Consider the following 24732-nt stretch of genomic DNA (forward strand, 5'->3'; position numbering starts at 1 on the left):
CCAATATGTGATTGTCAGGTTAGCTTGTCAGCATCATTTTACTCAATGCAGCATACGCAATACATAACAATAAGGCACAAGTAACTGCTTTCTTCAGTGCAGAGCAGTCTGATGCTGCTTTATTTATTGCTGGGATAAGGGGTGGAGGAAATGGAAGAAGGAAGGGAGGAGAGTTCCTATTACACCACGTCCACGATGAGTGGAGCGATGAACTCGGAATGATGAATTCTGAAAGTGAAGCTTGGAGGTTTGATCCTGGTGAAGGTCACCTACCAATGGAAGATGGGCAGCTCAGGACACTACCGATGCAACAGTGGGTAGAAAAACACTTTGCAGAAGAGATGTTCATATTTTTTGTTTTAAGATGTTTATCATTACATAACAGTAATATAAGAGTGATATGGGTATGATGAGGTGACTTGCCTGTTCAGGGTGGTGAGCTCCGGGGCCTGGTTTCATGGTGGTGTCTCCAGGCATGCTGTTGCATCCTGTCATGCTGTAGTGGGGGGGGCTTGTGTTTGTAGGTGCAGGGGTCCACCACTCTGGATGTCCCTGGGCCAGGGACAGGTGAAAACACAGGGAAGAAGTGTGAGGGAAGATACAATGAACGATAGGCCTATCGATAGGCCTATTAACTCAGTCTGTTCATCTTCAATAAAGAGGACAGGTGAGATTCCCATGTGGAAGAGTCTGTATTCGACATGTCAGATCTACCTTCTGCAGGTCCTCGTGGAAACTGACCATCTTGCTGCATCCTCGGAGGGAGAAGTTAGGGGCGGAGTTTTTGTTGACGGTGGCAGGCCCCAGCACAGAGGGCTGCATGTAAGCAGCAGGGCCTGAGCGAAAGGACACAATCACATTCTGTAAGTACACCAACATTCTATTCCACAGTTCTAACACATTCTCTCAGTCTTCATCGAACAGTCTCCTTCGATCACATTCTACAATTCTGCAGCCAGCATTCTACTCCATGTCTCTAAAGGGCACCGTGTTGGACTGTTATCATTATTGAAGAGGATGTTACCTGATGTTACCTGGGGTCTGGTCGTTGCAGAAGCCTTTGCTCCAAGCAGACAGGGAGTAGGCAGGGGCAGATTAATATGCAGACTGCCCCGAACTCTCAGTGGAGTAGCGACCTGAAACACCGAACAGACAGTAAGAACACAGTTTCATATTATATGTCTTGAGTCTGTATGTGTGTGTAATTTCTGAGAGACATTATGTGAGTTTTGAGCATGCTTGTGTGTGTATGCTACTGACCAGGTCCAGGGGTTTGGAACAGCTGGGGGTCATTGGGGCGGCTGTAGAGGGAGTATGAAGGGGCCCCATCATGTCCAATCCTGGTGATGTTGGAGGGAACCAAGTACGCCGGCCCGGGGGAGCGGTCTGAGCTGAGCTGTTGGTGGCGCATCCCAAAACTGAACACTGGCCCTGGGGAGCGGCCTGAGCTGAGCTGTTGGTGGCGCATCCCAAAACTGAACGCTGGCCCTGGGGAGCGGTCTGAGCTGAGCTGTTGGTGGCGCATCCCAAAACTGAACACTGGCCCTGGGGAGCGGTCTGAGCTGAGCTGTTGGTGGCGCATCCCAAAACTGAACACTGGCCCTGGGGAGCGGTCTGAGCTGAGCTGTTGGTGGCGCATCCCAAAACTGAACGCTGGCCCTGGGGAGCGGTCTGAGCTGAGCTGTTGGTGGCGCATCCCAAAACTGAACGCCGGCCCTTTCAGCATTCTGGGGTCATGGTAGTTCAGACCTAAAGGAAGAGATGAAGATGAAAGGCAGGTCCAATTTAAATCACATGTAATTCATCATTTAAATCACAATAATTTACAAAAATGGACACATTTATTCATGTTTTATTTTATGCAATGCAGTCAGAACTTGATGAAAAAATATGCTTCAGTTTCTCAGTGTGTGTGTGTGTGTGTGTGTGTGTGTGTGTGTGTGTGTGTGTGTGTGTGTGTGTGTGTGTGTGTGTGTGTGTGTGTCTGTCTGTCTGTCTGTCTGTCTGTCTGTCTGTCTGTCTGGATCTGTCTGTGTTTTGACAGCTGGATAAACCAGCAGACATCAAACCTACCTATGTTCCATCCTGAGTCACCCATCAATATTACACAAACTCGTTTTTTTCCAATTTTTTTTTGATGGAATTCCTTAAATTACCAGGTGGTGGTATTGCTCAGCTCTCTGTCAATTGGCCCCCAATTCACTCAAAAATAGGCTACATAGGCATCCTCTGTACTACTAGGGGTAAACTCAATGTTTACATTGTATTTTAAGGACAGATGTGATTTTGGATCAATATTCAATAACAATGTTCTCTAGAGAAACAGCTTGCATGGTATGTTCATTTTAACATCTCATCTGCACTTGACTGAAAATGTGCCTGTGCCTTGAGTGTTCAGAATACATCAAAGTCAACTCTCATCTAACAGTGGCTTTGGCATCAGTAAAACATTTCACATCTAAACCTTTATAATGTGACAAGTACATAAATATGTCTAGGCTTGATTGAGACAATAATAAACCTGTTTACTGTCGCCTCTCTATCAAACTCACATTAATGTGCCTCATTTCCATGTGGTTTAGGGTCTGAGTAGCAGGCTGAAGGCTTTTAAATGATGATTAATGAAAAACTGAAACAAAACCTTTGTGGAAAATTAAGGATCAGGAGGTTAAATATCATCAAATAAATGTATCAGCATTCAGATTATTGAGTCTGTCCAAAACGCAGTTATGGCTTTTAGAAATGTTCTCTCCAGCCACTCACTTTTAAGTGATTTTATGCCTTATGCATGGTTATCAATTTACACAGTTCCTGGATAAAGGTGTCAATGTTACTCTAGAGAGCACTAAAGAAAAGTGGGAAAGAGAGAGAGGGAGATATATAGCTAGAAAGACATATGTAAAAAGAGAAAGAGAGAGAGAAACTACTCAAAGTGGCCCCCAAAAAGCCAGCTCTTTAATAGTGGTGCATTAAATAATTGAACCCCCCCTAGTAGTGAAATATGATTGGCTATACAGACACTGGCTCCAGACCCCTTCATAGCATGAATATCTACATCACTTGTGGTTTGGTGCTCATCTCTCTGAACAGCTGAGCACAGATTCCAATCTCTCTGGTCCCTACATAGTTTTGGGTTATTGATGCTCGAGTCTGATGCTAAACCGTGATAAGCTGTGAGACGCAGGCAATAAAGGTTAGAGGCTGTGACCGGGCGTTCTATTAAACAGCCTTCCATGCCTGTCCAACCTCTCGCTCTAAAGACATCTGAGTCTCTCTGTCTGAATCCCATTACTCTGTCTAATTAAAAACTTCACCCCGTAGCACTGCCCTCCGGGGCCAATAGTCCCAGGCCCTCTGAACTGGCCCCTGCCGTAGCGCGCTGCTTTCATTAGATTAAACACAATAATGAGAAAATCTTTTATCTTTGCATATAATTAAGGATCAGATGAAGGACATGTTGATCGATGGCAGGGAGTGACAGGTTCGTAAAAATCTTAGAGCTGCCGATGGAGGTCCTGCCAGGGATCAATAGAAAATGTCCAGCTCAGATTGGAGTGCATGGAGAGGCTGTCGTCACAGCAACGGGACGTTGTCAATACTAACAACTAGTTAAATCTCTCATACTGCAGACATGGATGGAGTCCTCTATCTGAGGGTGTGTGTGAGGGGGGGGAGGCTCTGTGAGTGTGTTTAATCATAACCCTAATTCAACAAATCAAGGTCTACATAAGAAACCACTTAGATTGTTCTGCTGTTTTAGTTCCGGGCTGGAATAAAAGCCGCCACACCCTGCAGCTCTCCAGGACCACCAACCCAGGACCAGGGTTGGTGATCACTGTTTTTCATAGACTGCTTTTCTTCCCAGTCACTGGAGGGCAGTGTCGTCCTATATGAAAGGGAGGCTCATTTCAGGCAGACAGTGTGTGAGACTGAGGAACACTTTAGAATCGTGTGTTGCTTGCTGTACTGAGCTTCTATTAAGGAGTAATGTTTCACTATAACCAAAATATGAATCAAAACTAATATTTTACATCAAAACTGAATCTGTTTAATTTTATGACCACAGTAGTTCCGTGTGGCTCCATTGGTGAAGCATGGCGCTTGCAATGTCAGGGTTGTGGGTTCAATTCTACAACTTCTGTTTTAGTTTCCTACATAGTGTATTACTATAACATGCAAGAACGAGCTATCCAAAAAGTGTATTGTTGTTTTGTTTTTACACAAGTTGTTGTTAGTCTCTAAAAATGTTCATGTGTAGTGTATTTGTAATTGAGACAACATGGGAAGATGAGAGATATTCCGAGGTGTTGCCATGATATTTGTTGTGTATGTTTGAGGAGATTGGAGAGAACGGGCCAGTATTGACAACACTTCACTCCTCTTTCATACACAGACACAAAGCCACTGTCACATGAAAGAGGTATTGGCAATTTCTCTGATTGCAACATACGGTGGGCCTCCTGCTTCTAGAGTAAACACAGACAGACAGAAAGACAGGCCACTTTGAATGTAATCATACATTAAACAAGTGTGCTTGGAAACAGAGAGAAACATTGTAGTATTATTGTTTTTAGTATCCCCCTCTTTTGACAGTGGACTTGACAGTGTGAGCCTACACACTTATCTGGGATTCTAGTCAATTACAGTGCTGGTGATTCCTACGGTGTTCTCAAGTGTGTGTTAGAGCTGCCATAGTAAAAAGTTCAGCACCTCTATGTCCCCCTGTCTCGCACGCACGCGCGCACACACACACACACACACACACACACACACACACACACACACACACACACACACACACACACACACACACACACACACACACACACACACACACACACACACACACACACACACACACACACACACACACACACACACACACACACACACACACACACACAGTCTTGTACAGCTAGCTAACCTTGTGGGAGGACACAATTCAGTCCCCTTCAAAATTGTATTTTTCCCTAACCCCTAACCCTAACCCTAAACCTAAACCTAGCTCTGGTACTCACAAGACAAACACACACACACACTCTCTCTCTTAACCTACATTACCAACTACAGCCAAACTGTCACTGCTCATAATTGGGTCTCACTGTCGGGACAGAAATCAGCCTCACTGTTCAGACTACAACTGAAACATCCCTCACTCATTCCTCGTCTCTCCCATCCCCTGGTGAGTTTGGTGTGTGTGTGTGTGTTTGACAGTGGTAGCCTGGGGGCCTGGTTGCTGTTGACAGGTACGAGCGTTTCTGATTTGAGGAGAGCCGTCACCCAGACGACTGCAGCTGCCTCCTCAAGTGACACCTCCCTCTTACCAGGGGGATTAGGGGTGTGTGTGTGTGTGTGTGTGTGTGTGTGTGTGTGTGTGTGTGTGTGTGTGTGTGTGTGTGTGTGTGTGTGTGTGTGTGTGTGTGTGTGTGTGTGTGTGTGTGTGTGTGTGTGTGTGTGTGTGTGTGTGTAGAAGTTCTCAAGATAGGGAAAGTTTCCCTGATGAGGTGACAGGTCCTCACACTCTACAGCCAACCAAAGGATACAGAAGAAGAGGGAGGAGAAGAGGTAGAGGGGAGAGAGGAGGAGAGAGAGGGATGCTCCCTGGTCACCAATTTAGGCACAGCCATGGCATCCTGCCGCACAAACACACACACAATACCAATACAAGCCAGCCCATATACAATATGAGCCAAGCTCCATTCCATGAGCAGCTGAGCATGCCACGGCAGCATGCGGTCGTTGAGTTTGCCTTTCTCTAGATGTGTGTCCATCCATCCACCACCCATGCACCCGAGTCTGCCCAGTGTGAGTGCTGTGTATATCACCGCTCTGCCCTATCTAATTTCATTAATGTGATCTCCTGTCCATCCCCCCCGATGTCTTAACTGCCATTATTTGTGGTTCCCTTCAAATAAAGTCCAGGCTATAAATTGTGTTCTGTGGAAATTGAGATATAAACGCCACCCTGCATTACAGTCTAATATTCTGCCATTTAATTAACTGAAAGCTACACTGACATTTATTGGATTGCAAGTTACTTGTTAATGGCAATACATTGAGAAACCCCCCCAAAATATCATTGCTTATTTTACATCAATAATTTGTGGACCTTTAGCTAATGATTATTCATTACAGCCCTATGGGGACTGTCTCGTTATGGGGAGGGAAAGTGAATGAAGAATTTTAAGATTTAAGTGGCTAGTGTCTGTTTCTCTGCGTCTACAGATAAAAGGTTCCCCAGCTGTCCCCATAGTATAACCCTTTTTGGTTACAGGTAGAAAGAACCCTTTTGGGTTCCATGTAGAACCATCTGTGGGATGGGTTCTCCATGGAACCCAAAAGGATTCTACCTAGAACCAAAAGGGTCAACCTTGAACCAAAAGGGGTTCTTCAAAGTGTTCTCAAATGGTGACAGCCAGAAACCATTTTAGGTTTCCAATTCAAAGTGGCTTTATTGGCATGGGAAACAATGTTTGCATTGCCAAAGCAAGTGAAATAAAGAATAACAAATGAACAGTTCATTAACATTAAACACACAAAAGTTTCAAAAGAGAAAGACTTTTGACATTTACTATTAATATTAACTACTGCATGTACAGTGTTGTTACAATGTGCGAATAGTAGAAGTACAAATAGCAGGGGAAGATAAATAATCAGATATTATTCAAATATAGGTTTCATTTACTTGTGTTTCAGCGCCACTGGTTGCCCTTTTGTTATTGCAACAGGTCACACATTTTACTGCGATGATTACAAACTGCTGTATTTGACTATATGTATACACAGTCCCAGTCAAACGTTTGGACACACCTACTCGTTCAATGTTTCTTCTATAGTTTTACTATTTTCTATATTTTAGATTCTTCAAATTAGCCACCCTTTGCCCTGATGACAGCTTTATACACTCTTGGCATTCTCTCAACAAGCTTCACCTGGAATGCTTTTCCAACAGTCTTGAAGGAGTTCCCACACATGCTGAGCACTTATTGGCTGCTTTTCTTACACTCTGCAGTCCAACTCATCCGAAACCATCTCAATTGGGTTGAGGTTGGGTGATTGTAAAGACCAGGTCATCTGATGCAGCACTCCATCACACTCCTTCTTGGTTAAATAGCCCTCACACACTTTGGAGGTGTGTTGGGTCATTGTCCTGTTGAAAAACAAATCATAGTCCCACTAAGCACAAACCAGATGGGATGGCGTATCACTGCAGAATGCTGTCGTAACCATGCTGGTTAAGTTTGCCTTGAATTGTAAATAAATCACAGACAGTGTCACCAGCAAAGCACCCCCACACCATCACACCTCCTCCTCCATGCTTCACGATGGAAACCACACATGCAGAGATCATCCATTCACCTACTCTGCATCTCACAAAGACACGACGGTTGGAACCAGAAATCTCAAATTTGGACTCATCAGACCAAAGGACAGATTTCCAACAGTCTAATGTCCATTGCTCGTGTTTCTAGGCCCAAGCAAGTCTCTTCTTATTATTGATGTCCTTTGCTTTCAACTGTGTGTTGTTAATCTCTTAGACATGTGTCTTAGAAATCTGTATTAAGAATATTGGTAGTAGTAATAATTTGTCATACAGTAAATCATTTGTCTGGATTTCCTGAATCAGAAATAACCTAATCTAAACTGTTGTCTTCTCTCTCTCAATCTGTCATTACCACAAGTGATGACAATAGTTATTACTAGAAATATAAGATGCATATATTGTATGTCAATGTAAATGTACATTCTGCCAGTGTCGGTGTGTGCTAAATTGAGGTTCTTAAATTAAAGTGATAGAACCAACGTGGAGCATTAACTTCTTAGTGATCACTTTGCGCGCAATCCCGTTAACGGGATTGATTTGACAACACCCAGTGAAATAGCAGCGCGCCAAATTCAAAAACAGAAATACTCCTAATAATTATTCATGAATCATAAAAGTGTTATACATCGGTTTAAAGATTAACTTCTTGTTAATCCAGCCACAGTATCCGATTTCAAAAAGGCTTTATGGCGAAAGCAAACCATGCTATTATCTGAGGACAGCACCCCATCAAACAAACACATGAAAATCACATTTCAACCTGCCAGGCGTGACACAAAAGTCAGAAATAACGATATAATTCATGCCTTACCTTTGAAGATCTTCTTCTGTTGGCACTCCAAATTGTCCATTAAACATCACAAATGGTCCTTTTGTTCGTTAAATTCTGTCATTATATCTCCAAAATGTTAATTTATTTGGCACGTTTTATCCAGAAAAACACTGGTTCCAACTCGCGCAACATGACTACAAAGTATCTAATATAGTTACCTGTAAACTTGATCCAAACATTTCAAACAACTTTCCTAATCCAACTTTAGGTATTTTAAACATAAATAATCAATAAAATGTAAGATTGGATAAACTGTGTTCAATACCGGACGAAAACAAAGTGGAGCGAGCTTTCAGGTCACGCGCCCCAACCACAACAGTACACTAGAATTGACCCTCGTTCTGAACAGCCCTACTTCTTCATTTCTCAAAGGAAAAACATCAACCAATTTCTAAAGACTGTTGACATCTAGTGGAAGCGATAGGAACTGCAATCTAGATCCACATAGAAAACCCATTGAAAAGAGAGTGACTTTAAAAAAAATCATTACTGGATGGTTTGTCCTCGGGGTTTCTCCTTCCAAATAAGTTCTGTTATACTCACAGACATCATTGTAACAGTTTTAGAAACTTTAGAGTGTTTTCTATCCAAATCTACCAGTTACATGCATATCCTGGCTTCTGGGTCTGAGTAGCAGGCAGTTTACTTTGGGCACACTTTCCATCCGGATGTGAAAATAGTGCCCCCTAGCCTTAAGGATGGAGTTTCTAAATTTGGGTTGGATGATTGATCAATAGTTATAATTACGATTTGGAAAGGCTTCTAGGGACAGAGCTATGCCCCTAAATTGTGAGGAGAGCCACTAGATTGTAGCTTGGGCTAACCTTGCCCCAATCTCATTCTTATCAAGGTTGGTGTGAAACTGTTATAACACATGTTCTCTCTCATCGCTGTGAAAGTCAATATGCATTTGCCCAAGACCAAATTCGGGAGATCTCTAGAAACGTAGAGAAAATTGGTAATGCAAAAATAATTGTGCAAATTGGCTCTGCAAAACAGAGAGGCTCTTGACTGTCTTTTGGGAGGTCAAGGGGGCACTTCAAATCAAACTTTATTTGTCACATGCGCCAAATACAACAAGTGTAGACCTTACCGTGAAATGCTTACTTAAACCCCTTAACCAACAGTGCAGATCAAGAAGAGTTAAAAAAATATTTACCAAATAAACTAAAGTAAAAAAATAATAAAAAGTAACACAATAACATAACAGTAAGGAGTCTATATACAGGGGGTACCAGTATCAAGTCAGTGTGCAGGTGTATGGGTTTAAGGTCATTTGTACATGTAGGCAGGGGTGAAGTGACTATGCATAGATAATAAACAGCGAGTAGCAGCAGTGTACAAAACAAATGGAGGGGTGGGTGGAGTCAACGTAATAGTCCGGTGGCCATTTGATTAATTGTTCAGCAGTCTTATGGGTTGGGGGTAGAAGCTGTTAAGGAGCCTTTTTGTCCTAGACTTGGCACTCCAGTTCCGCTTGCCGTGCGGTAGCAGAGAAAACAGTCTCTGACTTGGGTGACTGGAGTCTCTAACAATTTTATGGGCTTTCCTCTGACACCGCCTATTATGTAGGTCCTGGATTGCAGGAAGCTTGGCCCCAGTAATGTACTGGGCCGTATGCACCACCCTCTGTAGCGCCTTACGGTCAGATGCCAAGCAGTTACCATACCAGGCAGTGATGTAACCGGTCAGGATGCTCTCGATGGTGCAGCTGTAGAACTTTTTGAGGATCTGGGGATCCATGACAAATCTTTTCAGTCTACTGAGGGGGAGAAGGTTTTGTCATGCCCTCTTCACGACACTTGTGCAATCATTGGCGATGAATTTTGAACTTTTGTCCCAGATCACTCTTCTAATATGACTGATCTTGCCAAATACATTGCCACTGTTGCTAAGAGTAATTCCCCACAACTAGAGTGAGCGTCTGTATCTTGGTTGGAATCCCTGTTTGGAAGTTGGGGATCCCAAATTGCCAAATGGGCTGCAGCGTGTGTTAATAGAAGTATAACCTTTATTATGATTATAGTATTACCATACTAATTAGATTGTATAACCCAGAATGAAGGGTTTGAAATTATGAAGTGTCTCTTTTTTTCTTTGTTGATTTCCCTTACTTTAATAGGAGTATAGAACATTTTGATATACAAGCTAAAATGTAAATGCTTACATTAAAATGTAATGATTATTATCACACAAGTGATAAGAAGATGGAACGTGATGGTAGGTTTTATGTTGGTGCTTCTTTTAAACTTTATGTTGGCACAGCCAGAAGAGGACTGTCCACCCCACATAGCCTGGTTCCTCTCTAGGTTTCTTCCTAGGTTTTGGCCTTTCTATGGAGTTTTTCCTAGCCACCGTGCTTCTACACCTGCATTGCTTGCTGTTTGGGGTTTTAGGCTGGGTTTCTGTACAGCACTTTGAGATATCAGCTGATGTACGAAGGTCTATATAAATACATTTTATTTTATTTTATTTGAATAAATCAACTTGATTTGAACTAACGGGACTGCCCCGAGAGAGCTCCTGACAGATGTTCACTATGGTGCATCAAGTTTGTTGGAACCTCTCCAGCACACTGACAATAAACAATGATTCATTTAAGATAGACTTCAAGTGTCCCTGTGTAAGAATTTCCATGGCACACATTTGGCAGCAGTTACATCCTCGAGTCTTCTTGGGAATAACGCTGCAAGTCCAATCTTCCAGTCCCTGCTGCTGAAAATCATTCCCACAGCATTATGTTTCACCGTAGGGATGGTGCCAGGTTTACTCCAGACGTAATGCTTGGCATTCATGCCAAATAGTTCAGTCTTGGTTTCAACATACCAGAGAATCTTGTTTCTCATGGTCTGAGAGTCCTTCAGGTGCCTTTTGGCAAACTCCAAGCGGGCTGTCATGTGCCTTTTACTGAGGAGTGGCTTCCGTCTGGCCACTCTAACATACAGGCCTGATTGGTGGAGTGCTGCAGAGATGGTTGTCCTTCTGGAAGGTTCTCCCATCTCCACAGAGGAACTCTGAAGCTCTATCAGAGTGACCATCAGGGTCTTGGTCACCTCCCTGACCAAGGTCCCTCTTCCCCGACTGCTTAGTTTACCTGGCAGCCAGCTCTAGGAAGAGTCTTGGTGGTTCCAAACTTTTTCCATTTAAGAATGATGGAGGCCACTGTGTTCTTGGGGACCTTCAATACTGTAGAAATGTTTTGGTATCCTTCCTCAGATCTTTTCCTAGACACAATCCTGTCTCGGAGCTCTACGGACAATTTCTTCGACTTCATGGCTTGGTTTTAGCTCTGACATGCACTGTCAACTGTGGGATCTTATATAGACAGGTGTGTCTTTCCAAATCATGTCCAATCAATTGAACTTACCACAGGTGAACTCCAATCAAGTTGTAGAAATATCTCAAGGATGATCAATGGAAACAGGATGCACCTTAGCTCAATTTTGAGTCTAATAGCAAATGGTCTGAATACTTATGTAAATAAGGTATTTCTGGATTATATTTTTAATAAATTTGTAAAAATGTCTAAAAAACTGTTTTCGATTTGTCATAATGGGGTATTGTGTGTAGATTGATGAGGGGAAATAGTAATTGAATCCATTTTAGAATAAGGCTGTAACCTAAGAAAATGTGGAAAAAGTCAAGAGGTCTGAATACTTTCCGAATGAACTGTATTTCACCGAACAGATACGCAAGCTTACCGATATTTGTTTTAAAATACTTTTAGGTCCTTGTAATCTGAGGGAAATATGTGTATCTTTTATCGTCGTACATTTGATAGGAGGTTAGGAAGTGCAGCTCAGTTTCCACCTCTTTTTGTGGGCAGTGGGCACATAGCCTGTCTTCTCGAGAGCCAGGACTGCCTGGCGGCCTCTCTCAGTAGCAAGGCTATGCACATTGTACAATTTTCCTCTGTTTCTTTCTACAGCTAGTCTGCCACCATGTACTGTCTGTTTAGGTCCAAATAGCATTCAAGTTAACCTTGAGATTTTATATTATGTTTCCCCAATAGGTAATCTAATTTTATTTTTGTTTGTTATATTTTCTTTGGGCCAGATTGTCAGAGTGCTGTCCTGAGGCTTTGTTGTGTTGGTAGTGGTTAATGAACTTCAGGACTGGCTGAACAAGGGAACTTTTCTCTATGTTCATCTCTTGTCATTTCAGGGCTTTATAGTGGTATGAATAAGGGTCGATTGCTTTGAAGTGGTTATAGAATTTGATGTCTACTTTTTGGATATTAATTAGTAATTGATATGGCCTAAATTTGCCCTGCATGCATCACTTGGGGCTTTCTCTGTACTCTAAGAATATGCTTGCAGGATTTCAATTGGAGGTTTGTCCCATTTTTTAAATGTTGATTGACCCCACACTTCACTTCTATATAGGGCAATTGGTTCAATTTTAGATTTGAATATTTTGAGCCAGACTCTAATTGGTATGTCAATTTGAATTTGTCTTTTGATAGCGTAAAAACCCCTTCTTGTTTTCTCTTTCAGTTCATTGACAGCCAAGCAGGTATTACCAGTAGAGCGTATCTTTAAGCCCAGATATGAACAGACTTTAGTGTGTTCTATGTCTATTTGGTTTGTGTGTCCATTTCTCTGTCTGTCTTTTCCTGTCTCTGTTTCTGTCTCACTCTGTCTACATGTTTTTCTCATGAAGTGGGTTCTAACCCACTGTGTGTGTGTGTGTGTGTGTGTGTGTGTGTGTGTGTGTGTGTGTGTGTGTGTGTGTGTGTGTGTGTGTGTGTGTGTGTGTGTGTGTGTGTGTGTGTGAGAGAGAGAGAGAGAGAGAGAGAGAGAGAGAGAGAGAGGTAGAGGCAGAGAGTTTTTAATCCCCCTTATGAGTCTAAAGTGGTGAGGTGGTCAACCTCTGGTCCCTCTATAGGACATGACAACATCACAGAGAATGCATCAGACCAATCCTTCATCAGCCATAAACTATTATGGTATATTACTGTAGATATAACCTTCAGCTCTGGGCTAAAGTTAATGTAGAGGGAGTGTTGAGTCAGAGGAGAGACCTCTTCTTCCTGTATGTTTATGTGGAGTTATGAGGATGTTGTTGTGAGGTAAGGCATTTGCTGTGTCAAGTATTTTGGTTGAAACTGTGTTGGACTTGAATTCTTTGCATTGGCTCTGATCTGAGTCATATGGCTGCCAGCTCTGCTAAAGATCCATAGAGAGAGAGGTCAATGACTGTGTTCCTCTTAGTTCATTTTTGTTCGTCTGTCTGTCTGTGTTCCTCTTTCAGGAAACCGTGAAGTTGTGTTCCTGTCTCTCTGAAGCCACAGTTTAAAGCAGTTATTTTTCTCCCAGTCCTCAGTGCTCCTTTGTCTACTCTTTAGTGCCACTCTCCGTCTGCATCAGTCAGGTGGCTTGCCAGCTTGCCAGTTGTGTGAATATTTCCTGTCATGTCGAGGCATCATACACACACAAACAACCCCCCTTACACACACACACACACACACACACACACACACACACACACACACACACACACACACACACACACACACACACACACACACACACACACACACACACACACACACACACACAGGAGTCAGAAGGCGAGCTCTTGTTAGGCGCTGCCATTTGGCTGGGACTGGCACTGATCTGGCATGGTGGGCACAGCGATATGACAGACCTGCCACATAGATGAAACCCTCAGACGCCAGGCAGGGAGAGACGCTCGGCTGCACACACAAAAGACCGCACAAGTCAAAAAGAGCAGTCAGTCAGACGGTACGCACGCTGCCCGAACCTGTCAGCACAGATCTAATCTATGTGGGTCTTCACTGAAAGAGAGAGGCAAGAGAGGTAGAGAGGAGTGAGGGTTTTGGGAGGGGAACATCAGGCGGACAGACAGAGACATGACTCAAATTAAGAATGATATGGTGTGAGCTGGAGGACCAGCAAGATTCTAGCCTTATCAACTCCACCTGTCTCTCTCTCTCTCTCCAGCTCTTCTTCCTCTTCCCTCTCCTCTTTTTGCCCCTCATCCCACTTCTCTACCCCCACCAACTGCTCTGTCTCCATCCCCTCCCTCTCCTCTCTCACTAACCTCCCCCCTCCATCCCTCCCCCCAGGGGTTTTCCTGTGTGATCGTCTCACCGACATCTGCTCATCTCATCCAGCTGAAGGGACAGAACGGCCCTCCTCTTCTCCTGGTTGGCTGGTTGCTCCTCCTCCTTGTTCGCATCTCACTCATCCCTTCTGATGCCTCCCAACGACCTGCAAATAAACAACAGTGACAAGACAGAGAGAGAGAGAGAGAGAAAGAGGGGACATCAAAAGTAGCTGTTATTTTGCAAGGCCAAGAGCAGTGTCCCTAAAATACTGAGGAACCGAAATCACATTGAGGACCATACATTCTGACTTTGTATGAGGGAAACAGCCTGCTTTTTCATTTGGAATGACTTTGAAAATGATCAGAGCACTACTCACCACATAATGCAGTCCCAAAAAGAAGAACTTACATAGTTACTTATGAAATTGTTCAGAAATTCAGTTAATGCACTGTACAATCAAAGTTCATATCCTACTCATCCAAGGCCCTTGTCTGTGACTACCTGTCCCAGGCTAATGGACAGACACAGTTGACAGCTCAGTGTGTGTGAGGTCTAATTAGGAGGAAGTCTGACGACCTCTTGACGTTCTGTCACTGGTGGAGCATGTCCCAACGTTCTAGACGGAAATTTAGCTGAATGTTCATCTAATTACAGGTGTGTGTTATTAAATGTAAACTACTGTCAAAAGCCAATGTAGAGTTGTAGCAGATTACCTTAGATTGACTTAAACCAAACTGACATGGATCAATTAGTAAAATACATGAATTTGGATATTAAGCTCCAGGTTTATTAAATCAGCCTTGGCCATTAACTGAGCCTCAGTAAGAATGTAAAACTACATCTAACATCTAAAACTTTACATAATATTGCCTCTATATCTTTATCTATATAATAAAAGCTCTATATCTCTGTGGTAATGTTAGCTCTATAACTCTGTCTACATAATATAAGCTCTATATCTCTGTGGTAATGTTAGCTCTATAACTCTGTCTACATAATATAAGCTCTATGTCTCTGTGGTAATGTTAGCTCTATAACACTGTCTACATAATATAAGCTCTATGTCTCTGTGGTAATGTTAGCTCTATAACACTGTCTACATAATATAAGCTCTATATCTCTGTGGTAATGTTAGCTCTATAACTCTGTCTACATAATATAAGCTCTATGTCTCTGTGGTAATGTTAGCTCTATAACACTGTCTACATAATATAAGCTCTATGTCTCTGTGGTAATGTTAGCTCTATAACACTGTCTACATAATATAAGCTCTATATCTCTGTGGTAATGTTAGCTCTATAACTCTGTCTACATAATATAAGCTCTATGTCTCTGTGGTAATGTTAGCTCTATAACTCTGTCTACATAATATAAGCTCTATGTCTCTGTGGTAATGTTAGCTCTATAACTCTGTCTACATAATATAAGCTCTATGTCTCTGTGGTAATGTTAGCTCTATAACTCTGTCTACATAATATAAGCTCTATGTCTCTGTGGTAATGTTAGCTCTATAACTCTGTCTACATAATATAAGCTCTATGTCTCTGTGGTAATGTTCGCTCTATAACTCTGTCTACATAATATAAGCTCTATGTCTCTGTGGTAATGTTAGCTCTATAACTCTGTCTACATAATATAAGCTCTATGCCTCTGTGGTAATGTTTGCTCTATATCTCTGTGGTAATGTTAGCTCTATATCTCTATCTGCATAATATAAGCTCTATATCTCTGTGGTGATGTTAGCTCTATATCTCTATCTGCTTAATATAAGCTCTATGTCTCTGTGGTAATGTTTGCTCTATATCTCTGTGGTAATGTTAGCTCTATATCTCTATCTGCATAATATATGCTCTATGTGTCACGGCCTGACCTTGGAGATCCTTTTTATGTCTCTATTTTGGTTTGATCAGGGCGTGAGTTGGGGTAGGCATTTCTATGTGTTGTGTTTCTATGATTTTCTATCTCTATGTTTTGGTGTCTATCGTTGTCTCTGATTGGGAACCATACTTAGGTGCCTTTTTTCCCACCGGTGTTGGTGGGAAGTTGACTTTCTTCATGGCACTTTGCCTTTGAGCTTCACGGTTTGTTTTTGTATTGTTTATTGTTTTGTCGGCGTCATTTGGATCATTAAAAGATACTGTACGCTCATCATGCTGCACCCTGGTCCTCTCCTTCAAACAGCCGTGACACCATGTCTCTGTGGTAATGTTAGCTCTATAACGCTGTCTACATAATATAAGCTCTACATTGTTATCCACATAATTTTACCTCTATACAGTGCATTCGTAAAGTATTTAGACCCCTTGACTTTTTCCACATTTTGATACATTACAGCCTTATTCTAAAATTGATTAAATAACAGAAAATCCTCAGCAATCTACACATAATATCCCATTATCACAAAGCGAAAACTGATTTTGTTCTCTTCTAATTTATAAAAACAGAAATACCTTATTTACAGAAGTATTCAGCCCCTTTGCTATGAGACTCGAAATTGAGCTCAGGTGCATCCTGTTTCCAATGCTCATCCTTCAGGTGTTTCTACAACTTGATGGAGTCCACCGGTGGTAAATTCAATTGATTGGACATGATTTGGAAAGAAACACATGTCTATTTAAGGTCCCACAGTTGACAGTGCATCTCAGAGAAAAACCATGAGGTCGAAGGATTTGTCCGTAGAGCTCCGAGACAGGATTGTGTCGAGGCTCAGATCTGGGGAAGGGTATCAACACATTTCTGCAGCTTTAAAGGTCCCCCAAGAACCTTCAAATGGAAGATGTTTTGAACCACCAAGACTCCTCCTAGAGCTGGCCGCCCGACCAAACTAAGCAATGAGGGGGAGAAGGGCCTTGGTCAGGGAGGTGACCAAGAACCTAATGGTCACTCTGACAGAGGTCTAGAGATCCTCTGGGGCGATGGGAGAACCTTCCAGAAGGACAACCATCTCTGCAGCAATCCACCAATCAGGCCTTTATGGTAGAGTGGCAAGACGGAAGCCAGTCCTCAGTAGAAGCGACATGACTGCCTGCTTGGAGTTTGCAAAAAGGCACCTAAAGACTCTCAGCCCATGAGAAACAAGAATCTCTGGTATGATGAAACCAAGATTGAACTCTTTGGCCTGAATGCCAAGCGTCACATCCGGAGGAAACCTGGCACCATCCTGATGGTGGCCTCCAACTGCTCTTAAACGCTAGTAAAACCAAATGCATGCTTTTCAACCGGTCGCTGCTTGCACCCGCATGCCCGACTAGCATCACCACCCTGGATGGTTCCGACCTAGAATATGTGGACGTCTATAAGTACCTAGGTGTCTGGCTAGACTGCAAACTCTCCTTCCAGACTCATATCAAACATCTCCAATCGAAAATCAAATCAAGAGTCGGCTTTCTATTCCGCAACAAAGCCTCCTTCACTCACGCTGCCAATCTTACCCTAGTAAAACTGACTATCCTACCGATCCTCGACTTCGGCGATGTCATCTACAAAATGGCTTCCAACACTCTACTCAGCAAACTGGATGCAGTCTATCACAGTGCCATCCGTTTTGTCACTAAAGCACCTTATACCACCCACCACTGCGACTTGTATGCTCTAGTCGGCTGGCCCTCTCTACATATTCGTCGCCAGACCCACTGGCTCCAGGTCATCTACAAGTCCATGCTAGGTAAAGCTCCGCCTTATCTCAGCTCACTGGTCACGATGGCAACACCCATCCGTAGCACGCGCTCCAGCAGGTGTATCTCACTGATCATCCCTAAAGCCAACACCTCATTTGGCCGCCTTTCGTTCTAGTACTCTGCTGCCTGTGACTGGAACGAATTGCAAAAATCGCTGAAGTTGGAGACTTTTATCTCCCTCACCAACTTCAAACATCAGCTATCTGAGCAGCTAACCGATCGCTGCAGCTGTACATAGTCTATTGGTAAATAGCCCACCCTTTTTCACCTACCTCATCCCCATACTGTTTTTATTTATTTACTTTTCTGCTCTTTTGCACACCAATATCTCTACCTGTACATGACCATCTGATCATTTATCACTCCAGTGTTAATCTGCAAAATTTTAATTATTTGCCTACCTCCTCATGCCTTTTGCACACATTGTATATAGACTCCCCCTTTGTTTTCTACTGTGTTATTGACTTGTTAATTGTTTACTCCATGTGTAACTCTTTGTTGTCTGCTCACACTGCTATGCTTTATCTTGGCCAGGTCGCAGTTGCAAATGAGAACTTGTTCTCAACTAGCCTACCTGGTTAAATAAAGGTGAAATAAATAAAACAAATGGTAAAGCAAGATGTGTGTGTAGATTGATGAGGAAAACTAACAATTTAATAAATGTTAGAATGAGGCTGTAACGTAACAAAATGTGGAAAAGGTCAAGGGGTCTGAATACTTTCCAAAGGCACTGTATCTGTGTCTACATAATATAAGCTCCATATCTCTGTCTACAGAAAGGGGATAGATCTTATCAGCCATCTGGACTTTTACAAGATGATCAACTCCAGTAAAAGGAGATTAGATGAGTGCCTTATGTATTTGACAAATAGTTAATTGGCCTGACGTAGCCACTGACCCTAAAAGTACATGTTGCAGGAGGATAATCTTCTTAGAAGGAGGTTTCAATTAACCAGACTAAATGATGAGAAACATGGTGCAGATGAGGAGATGCAGCTATGAGCAATTTCTCTCTCTCTCTCTCTCTCTCTCTCTCTCTCTCGCTCTCTCTCTCCACCATCCCCTTACAAAATATTATATGACTTCCCATTGTAAAATGAATCTGTTTCTGAGCCCTCCAGTATTGTTTCTGCAAGAGTAGACAGTACAGGGCAGTGAGGCCATGTCATTATTCCCCCATTGGCCCTCTATAGCAGAGATCAGAGCCTACTGTACATTACCCATATTCCTAGGGGCCAAGCAATCTCTGTATGAGACCTGTGGTAGGGTATTACTGTGTTGATGCGTTTCACTACCAGGGACTATGTGTAAATAGTGTGTTATTCTACCAGGGTGGTGTTTCCTCCACCACCTCTGGGTATCATAGCCACTAGTACATAATCAAAACTCAGGGGCCATATCCTCAGGCCAGGAACAACACAAGCATGCACACACTTACTCACACACACAAACACACACACAAACAAATAAACACACACACACACACTCACAGGGCTGATCCGTAAACCCTGTAGTGCCAGCTGTGAGTCATGGCAGCCTGTTGACATTCTGTAACTGTGATATATGCCAGCGGATGAATGTGTAATTAGGCCTTGGCAGGGACTCCACAGTTACTTAGCTCCACACTTCATTATTGTCCACACCCCCCCGGTTGCTTCTAACCCTACAGCCACACTGATGATTTAAGCTAATGTAGGAACAGAACGGGAGAAACCTTCTCTTCTTCTCTGTTTCCTCTGGTGGAGGGCCATTCTCCTGCTGTAAGGGATTTGCTGGTTGTTTTAAAACGTTTTGATTCAAAGAGTTTAGACATGTAAGAAAGCATTGTATGTGATACCGTAGAATGATTCAGGTGTGTATTCTTCTTTTATTTGGAAACCTGGAAACAAGTGGAGGAGTCATACATCCATACTTTTGGTATAAGATATAAAAAGACTCAAATGACAACAAAACAAAGTAAAATAACATTTTGGGGTTATTATAGGGCAATAGCAGTTGCACTAAGCTAATTAGGCATTGATATATATATTTATATTTATTTAAACAATGGGGAAATATAATTAATCAAAATTATAATTGAAATGATAATCTAATAATTGTATGCAATAGTCCAAGCAGGAGTTGTAAAAAAGCGTATACAGTATATTACTTGATGGTTCATGAAAATTTTAAAGAAAAGAATGCAGTTTGAATGCAGTTATATGTGCAGTTTGAGTTACGGATAAGCCACTTTCTCACAGATCCCTAACTTCCGTTGACCACATGGTACATCATTCCAGCTCTGATCTGTGTTAGAATAAATTAAGCTTCTCTCAGCACAGTCCTCTTCACCTTCATAACTGTTAGGCTCTCCACTCTTCCAGTACCTGTAACCAATCAAGACCCAGTTTACAAACACAAAGTAAATGGAATGGAATGTAAAGAAATTGAGGCCTGTGGCTTTAAATGAAATACAGTTATTATGGGACATTAGAATATTTAAATGTCTTACTCTATGGTCAGTGGTGTTCCATCCACCCATTTCCATGACCCCTCTGTCTCTCTGTCAGACAGACCAATCCAGAACATCCCATTGAATCCATTGATAAAATTCTAAAATATTGGCACAGACATTTAATGTCAACAAAACTCAATGAATCTTTCATCAATAACAGGGCCAGTTGTTTTCTGTTTTTTTTCTTTCATCAATATTTCCATCATTATCCACTAGGTTTGCTGCAGGTATAAAATCCTAGGACATGTTAAATGACACAAGCTTGAGTGTTTGGTGGGGGGGATCCCCTAAGCCTTGAAAGTCACTAGACCTGGGTTCAAGTCTCGGTTGGGGCTACCCACACAGTGATGTGTAGAATCACTGATCTACAAATAGTATTCCCTGCCAAGTAATAGGCTATGTGCAATTAAAATGTGTAGAGCTACGCCTACCCTGGCGAGTGATTGATTGATTAAAGAACATTTCCTAGAATTTTCTACCTGAAGCAAACCTAGTGGATAATGCTGGAAATAACAGTTCAAGAAAAATAAATCACCAAAACAGCTACAGTGCCTTGCGAAAGTATTCGGCCCCCTTGAACTTTGCGACCTTTTGCCACATTTCAGGCTTCAAAGATAAAGATATAAAACTGTATTTTTTTGTGAAGAATCAACAACAAGTGGGACATAATCATGAAGTGGAACGACATTTATTGGATATTTCAAACATTTTTAACAAATCAAATACTGAAAAATTGGGCGTGCAAAATTATTCAGCCCCTTTACTTTCAGTGCAGCAAACTCTCTCCAGAAGTTCAGTGAGGATCTCTGAATGATCCAATGTTGACCTAAATGACTAATGATGATAAATACAATCCACCTGTGTGTAATCAAGTCTTCGTATAAATGCACCTGCACTGTGATAGTCTCAGAGGTCCATTAAAAGCGCAGAGAGCATCATGAAGAACAAGGAACACACCAGGCAGGTCCGAGATACTGTTGTGAAGAAGTTTAAAGCCGGATTTGGATACAAAAAGATTTCCCAAGCTTTAAACATCCCAAGGAGCACTGTGCAAGCGATAATATTGAAATGGAAGGAGTATCAGACCACTGCAAATCTACCAAGACCTGGCCGTCCCTCTAAACTTTCAGCTCATACAAGGAGAAGACTGATCAGAGATGCAGCCAAGAGGCCCATGATCACTCTGGATGAATTGCAGAGATCTACAGCTGAGGTGGGAGACTCTGTCCATAGGACAACAATCAGTCGTATATTGCACAAATCTGGCCTTTATGGAAGAGTGGCAAGAAGAAAGCCATTTCTTAAAGATATAAAAAGTGTTGTTTAAAGTTTGCCACAAGCCACCTGGGAGACACACCAAACATGTGGAAGAAGGTGCTCTGGTCAGATGAAACCAAAATTGAACTTTTTGGCAACAATGCAAAACGTTATGTTTGGCGTAAAAGCAACACAGCTCATCACCCTGAACACCCTATCCCCACTGTCAAACATGGTGGTGGCAGCATCATGGTTTGGGCCTGCTTTTCTTCAGCAGGGACAGGGAAGATGGTTAAAATTGATGGGAAGATGGATGGAGCCAAATACAGGACCATTCTGGAAGAAAACCTGATGGAGTCTGCAAAAGACCTGAGACTGGGACGGAGATTTGTCTTCCAACAAGACAATGATCCAAAACATAAAGCAAAATCTACAATGGAATGGTTCAAAAATAAACAATGGCCAAGTCAAAGTCCAGACCTGAATTCAATCGAGAATCTGTGGAAAGAACTGAAAACTGCTGTTCACAAATGCTCTCCATCCAACCTCACTGAGCTCGAGCTGTTTTGCAAGGAGGAAAGGGAAAAAATGTCAGTCTCTCGATGTGCAAAACTGATAGAGACATACCCCAAGCGACTTACAGCTGTAACTTAAGGGGGCTGAATAATTTTGCACGCCCAATTTTTCAGTTTTTGATTTGTTAAAAGAAATTGAAATATCCAATAAATGTCATTCCACTTCATGATTGTGTCCCACTTGTTGTTGATTCTTCACAAAAAAATACAGTTTTATGTCTTTATGTTTGAAGCCTGAAATGTGGCAAAAGGTCGCAAAGTTCAAGGGGGCCGAATACTTTCGCAAGGCACTGTACCAATAACTACAAAACCATTTCTACTGCTGCTACTACCACCACTATCCATTTACCTCTCTCGCTCTCGCTCTCGCTCTCTCTCTCTCTCTCTCTCTCACTCACCTGTTCCTCTCTGCTGTCTATGATCACCAGGTCGGCTCCACTCCCTACACAGTCCTGTTTGCTCTGCTCCCAAGTCTTCTCCACAGTGGAGAAGAGGTAAAAACTGGATCCAAAATGACGCCATCCCATTTTAAAATGATGCTCTGTTGAAGAGCAAAGGAGAACACATGTTCAAGCAGCAGCTTCATACTCATAAACCCATGAACCCAATAACACTAATAATGACAATAATATTTGCGATTGTTATGGTGTGTGTGATTGAATTCCAGACAGTCCAAATGGTGTGGTCAGATAAGGATAACTCACTCACCCATAAACAATAATTTCTTTTGAAGGTTAACTATCTCCCCCTTCAGCTGGTCTGTCTCTGTCAATAGCTTAGTCTGCTCCTCCTCAAAGTCACTTGCCACTCTGTTGTCTGCAAAGAAACATAAAAAGCAATGACCAAAATAATCACACTAAAACAACCTGACTATCAATGATATAAAATTGGGTAAACTCACAGTGGGCACAAAGGCCTATGATCCCAGTCAGTAAAAGAACACACAGCAGCCCCAGACACACAACAGCACCTTTGAGGTGGTTACTCTTTGCTGAGGATCAAAGACATGATTTACAGCTTACTGTGGTACAGTTTAGCAGGTTGTGAAAGAGGTGTGTGCTGTTTATTTATCTTACCAAATTGTTGCCTTCCTGCCATACCACTGGAGGTGACATCCTGGGTCTCAATGTTGGGGTCATGAAGAACCTTTACGGTTTCAGCACTAATATTAGCATAAATATTCTCCATAACATCAGTACTTTTCAGTTCATCCTTCTCAATGGTGTCAGTTGGTAATGGTTATACTGAGTCTATACAGTGTTTTAAAACTGTATCTGTCCTTTCACCATCCCATTTTTTGACAGACATTTCCGGAAGTCGGTCAAATAAGGTAATACATATTTCAACACTGTCAAGAAAAGAGAACCAAAAGTCTGACTTCTGGTTAGGGTTGCGGAACCTTTAACATTATATTGAGAGAGGCATGTTTTTAAACTGAATTCTCAAGTTGTGAGTTCCTAATTTGTACAGAAGTAGCTAGCAAGTTATGCTAAAGTTAGCTAACCAAAATAATGTTTACAATGCCATGGCGGAATGCCTCTTGCATTAACTCTTAACTTCCCACAATGATTTTAATCATAACAGGACATCCATTCCATTTAGCTACTGTTTTGTTGAACAGTGCCTTCAGAAACTATTCATACCCCTTGACTTATTCCACATTATCTTGTGTTACAGTCTGAATGCAAACATTTTCTCACCCATCTACATAAAATACTCCATAATGACAGTGAAAACATGTTTTTAGAAAGTTTTGCAAATTCATTGAAAATAGAAATACAGAAATGTCTCATTTAAATAAGTATTCTCACCCCTGAGTCAGTACAGTACATATTAGCTGTAATCGCTGCCAAAAGTGATTCTATGTACCTTTCTGGGTAAGTCTCAGATTTTCACACCTGGATTGTACAATATTTGCACATGATACTTTTTTAAATACTGCAAGATCCGTCAAGTTCGTTGTTGATCATTGCTAGACAGCAATTTTCAAATATTGCCACTCAAGCTAGGCCACTCAAGCATTCAATACCGTCTTGGTAAGCGACTGCAGTGTATATTTGGCCTTGTGTTTTAGGTTATTCTCCTGCTGAAACGTGAATTTGTCTCCCAGGTTCTGGTGAAAAGCAGACTGAAACAGGTTTTCCTCTAGGATTTTGCCTGTGCTTATCGCTATACCTTTTCTTTTTATTATGAAAAACTCCCTAGTCCTTGCCAATGACAAGCATACCCATAACATGATGCAGCCACCATCATGCTTGAAAATATGAAGAGTTGTTCTCAGTGATGTGTTGTGTTGGATTTGCCTCAAACATAAAGCTTTGTGTTCAGGACAAAGTTTTCTTTGCCACATTTTTATTTTGTTATTTTTATTCTGTACAAGTTTTTCACTCTGTCATTTATTTGAATTTTGTCTAGTAACTACAATGCTGTTCAGCCATCCTCAGTGTTCTCTTATCACAGCCATTAAGGATGGCAGTTCTTAAGGATTGGATGATTTTTT

General features: G+C 42.0%; 1 protein-coding gene and 1 pseudogene across 2 annotated transcripts; both read right to left on the reverse strand.

Moving 5' to 3' along the window:
* Positions 1-179: 179 nt before the first annotated feature.
* Positions 180-1726, reverse strand: LOC109888871 (outer dense fiber protein 3-like; annotated as a pseudogene).
* An 18027-nt stretch (positions 1727-19753) lies between these two features.
* Positions 19754-23525, reverse strand: LOC109888676 (CD209 antigen-like protein A). Of its 2 annotated transcripts, XM_020479844.2 has the most exons (6): positions 23309-23525; positions 23134-23223; positions 22941-23048; positions 22631-22773; positions 20398-20498; positions 19754-20272 (listed from the first exon to the last, which is right to left on the reverse strand). In XM_020479844.2, exons 1-6 carry the CDS (start codon positions 23418-23420, stop codon positions 20122-20124), a joined length of 705 nt encoding a protein of 234 aa, XP_020335433.1. In that variant the 5' UTR covers positions 23421-23525; the 3' UTR covers positions 19754-20121. The 2 variants fall into 2 exon arrangements, with proteins under 2 accessions (XP_020335433.1, XP_020335434.1); XM_020479845.2 differs by lacking the exon at positions 23134-23223 and having other exon boundaries at positions 23309-23522.
* Between the last annotated feature and the right edge of the window lie 1207 nt (positions 23526-24732).

Source organism: Oncorhynchus kisutch, linkage group LG4 (assembly GCF_002021735.2).
Source record: "Oncorhynchus kisutch isolate 150728-3 linkage group LG4, Okis_V2, whole genome shotgun sequence".
NCBI lineage: Eukaryota > Metazoa > Chordata > Actinopteri > Salmoniformes > Salmonidae > Oncorhynchus > Oncorhynchus kisutch.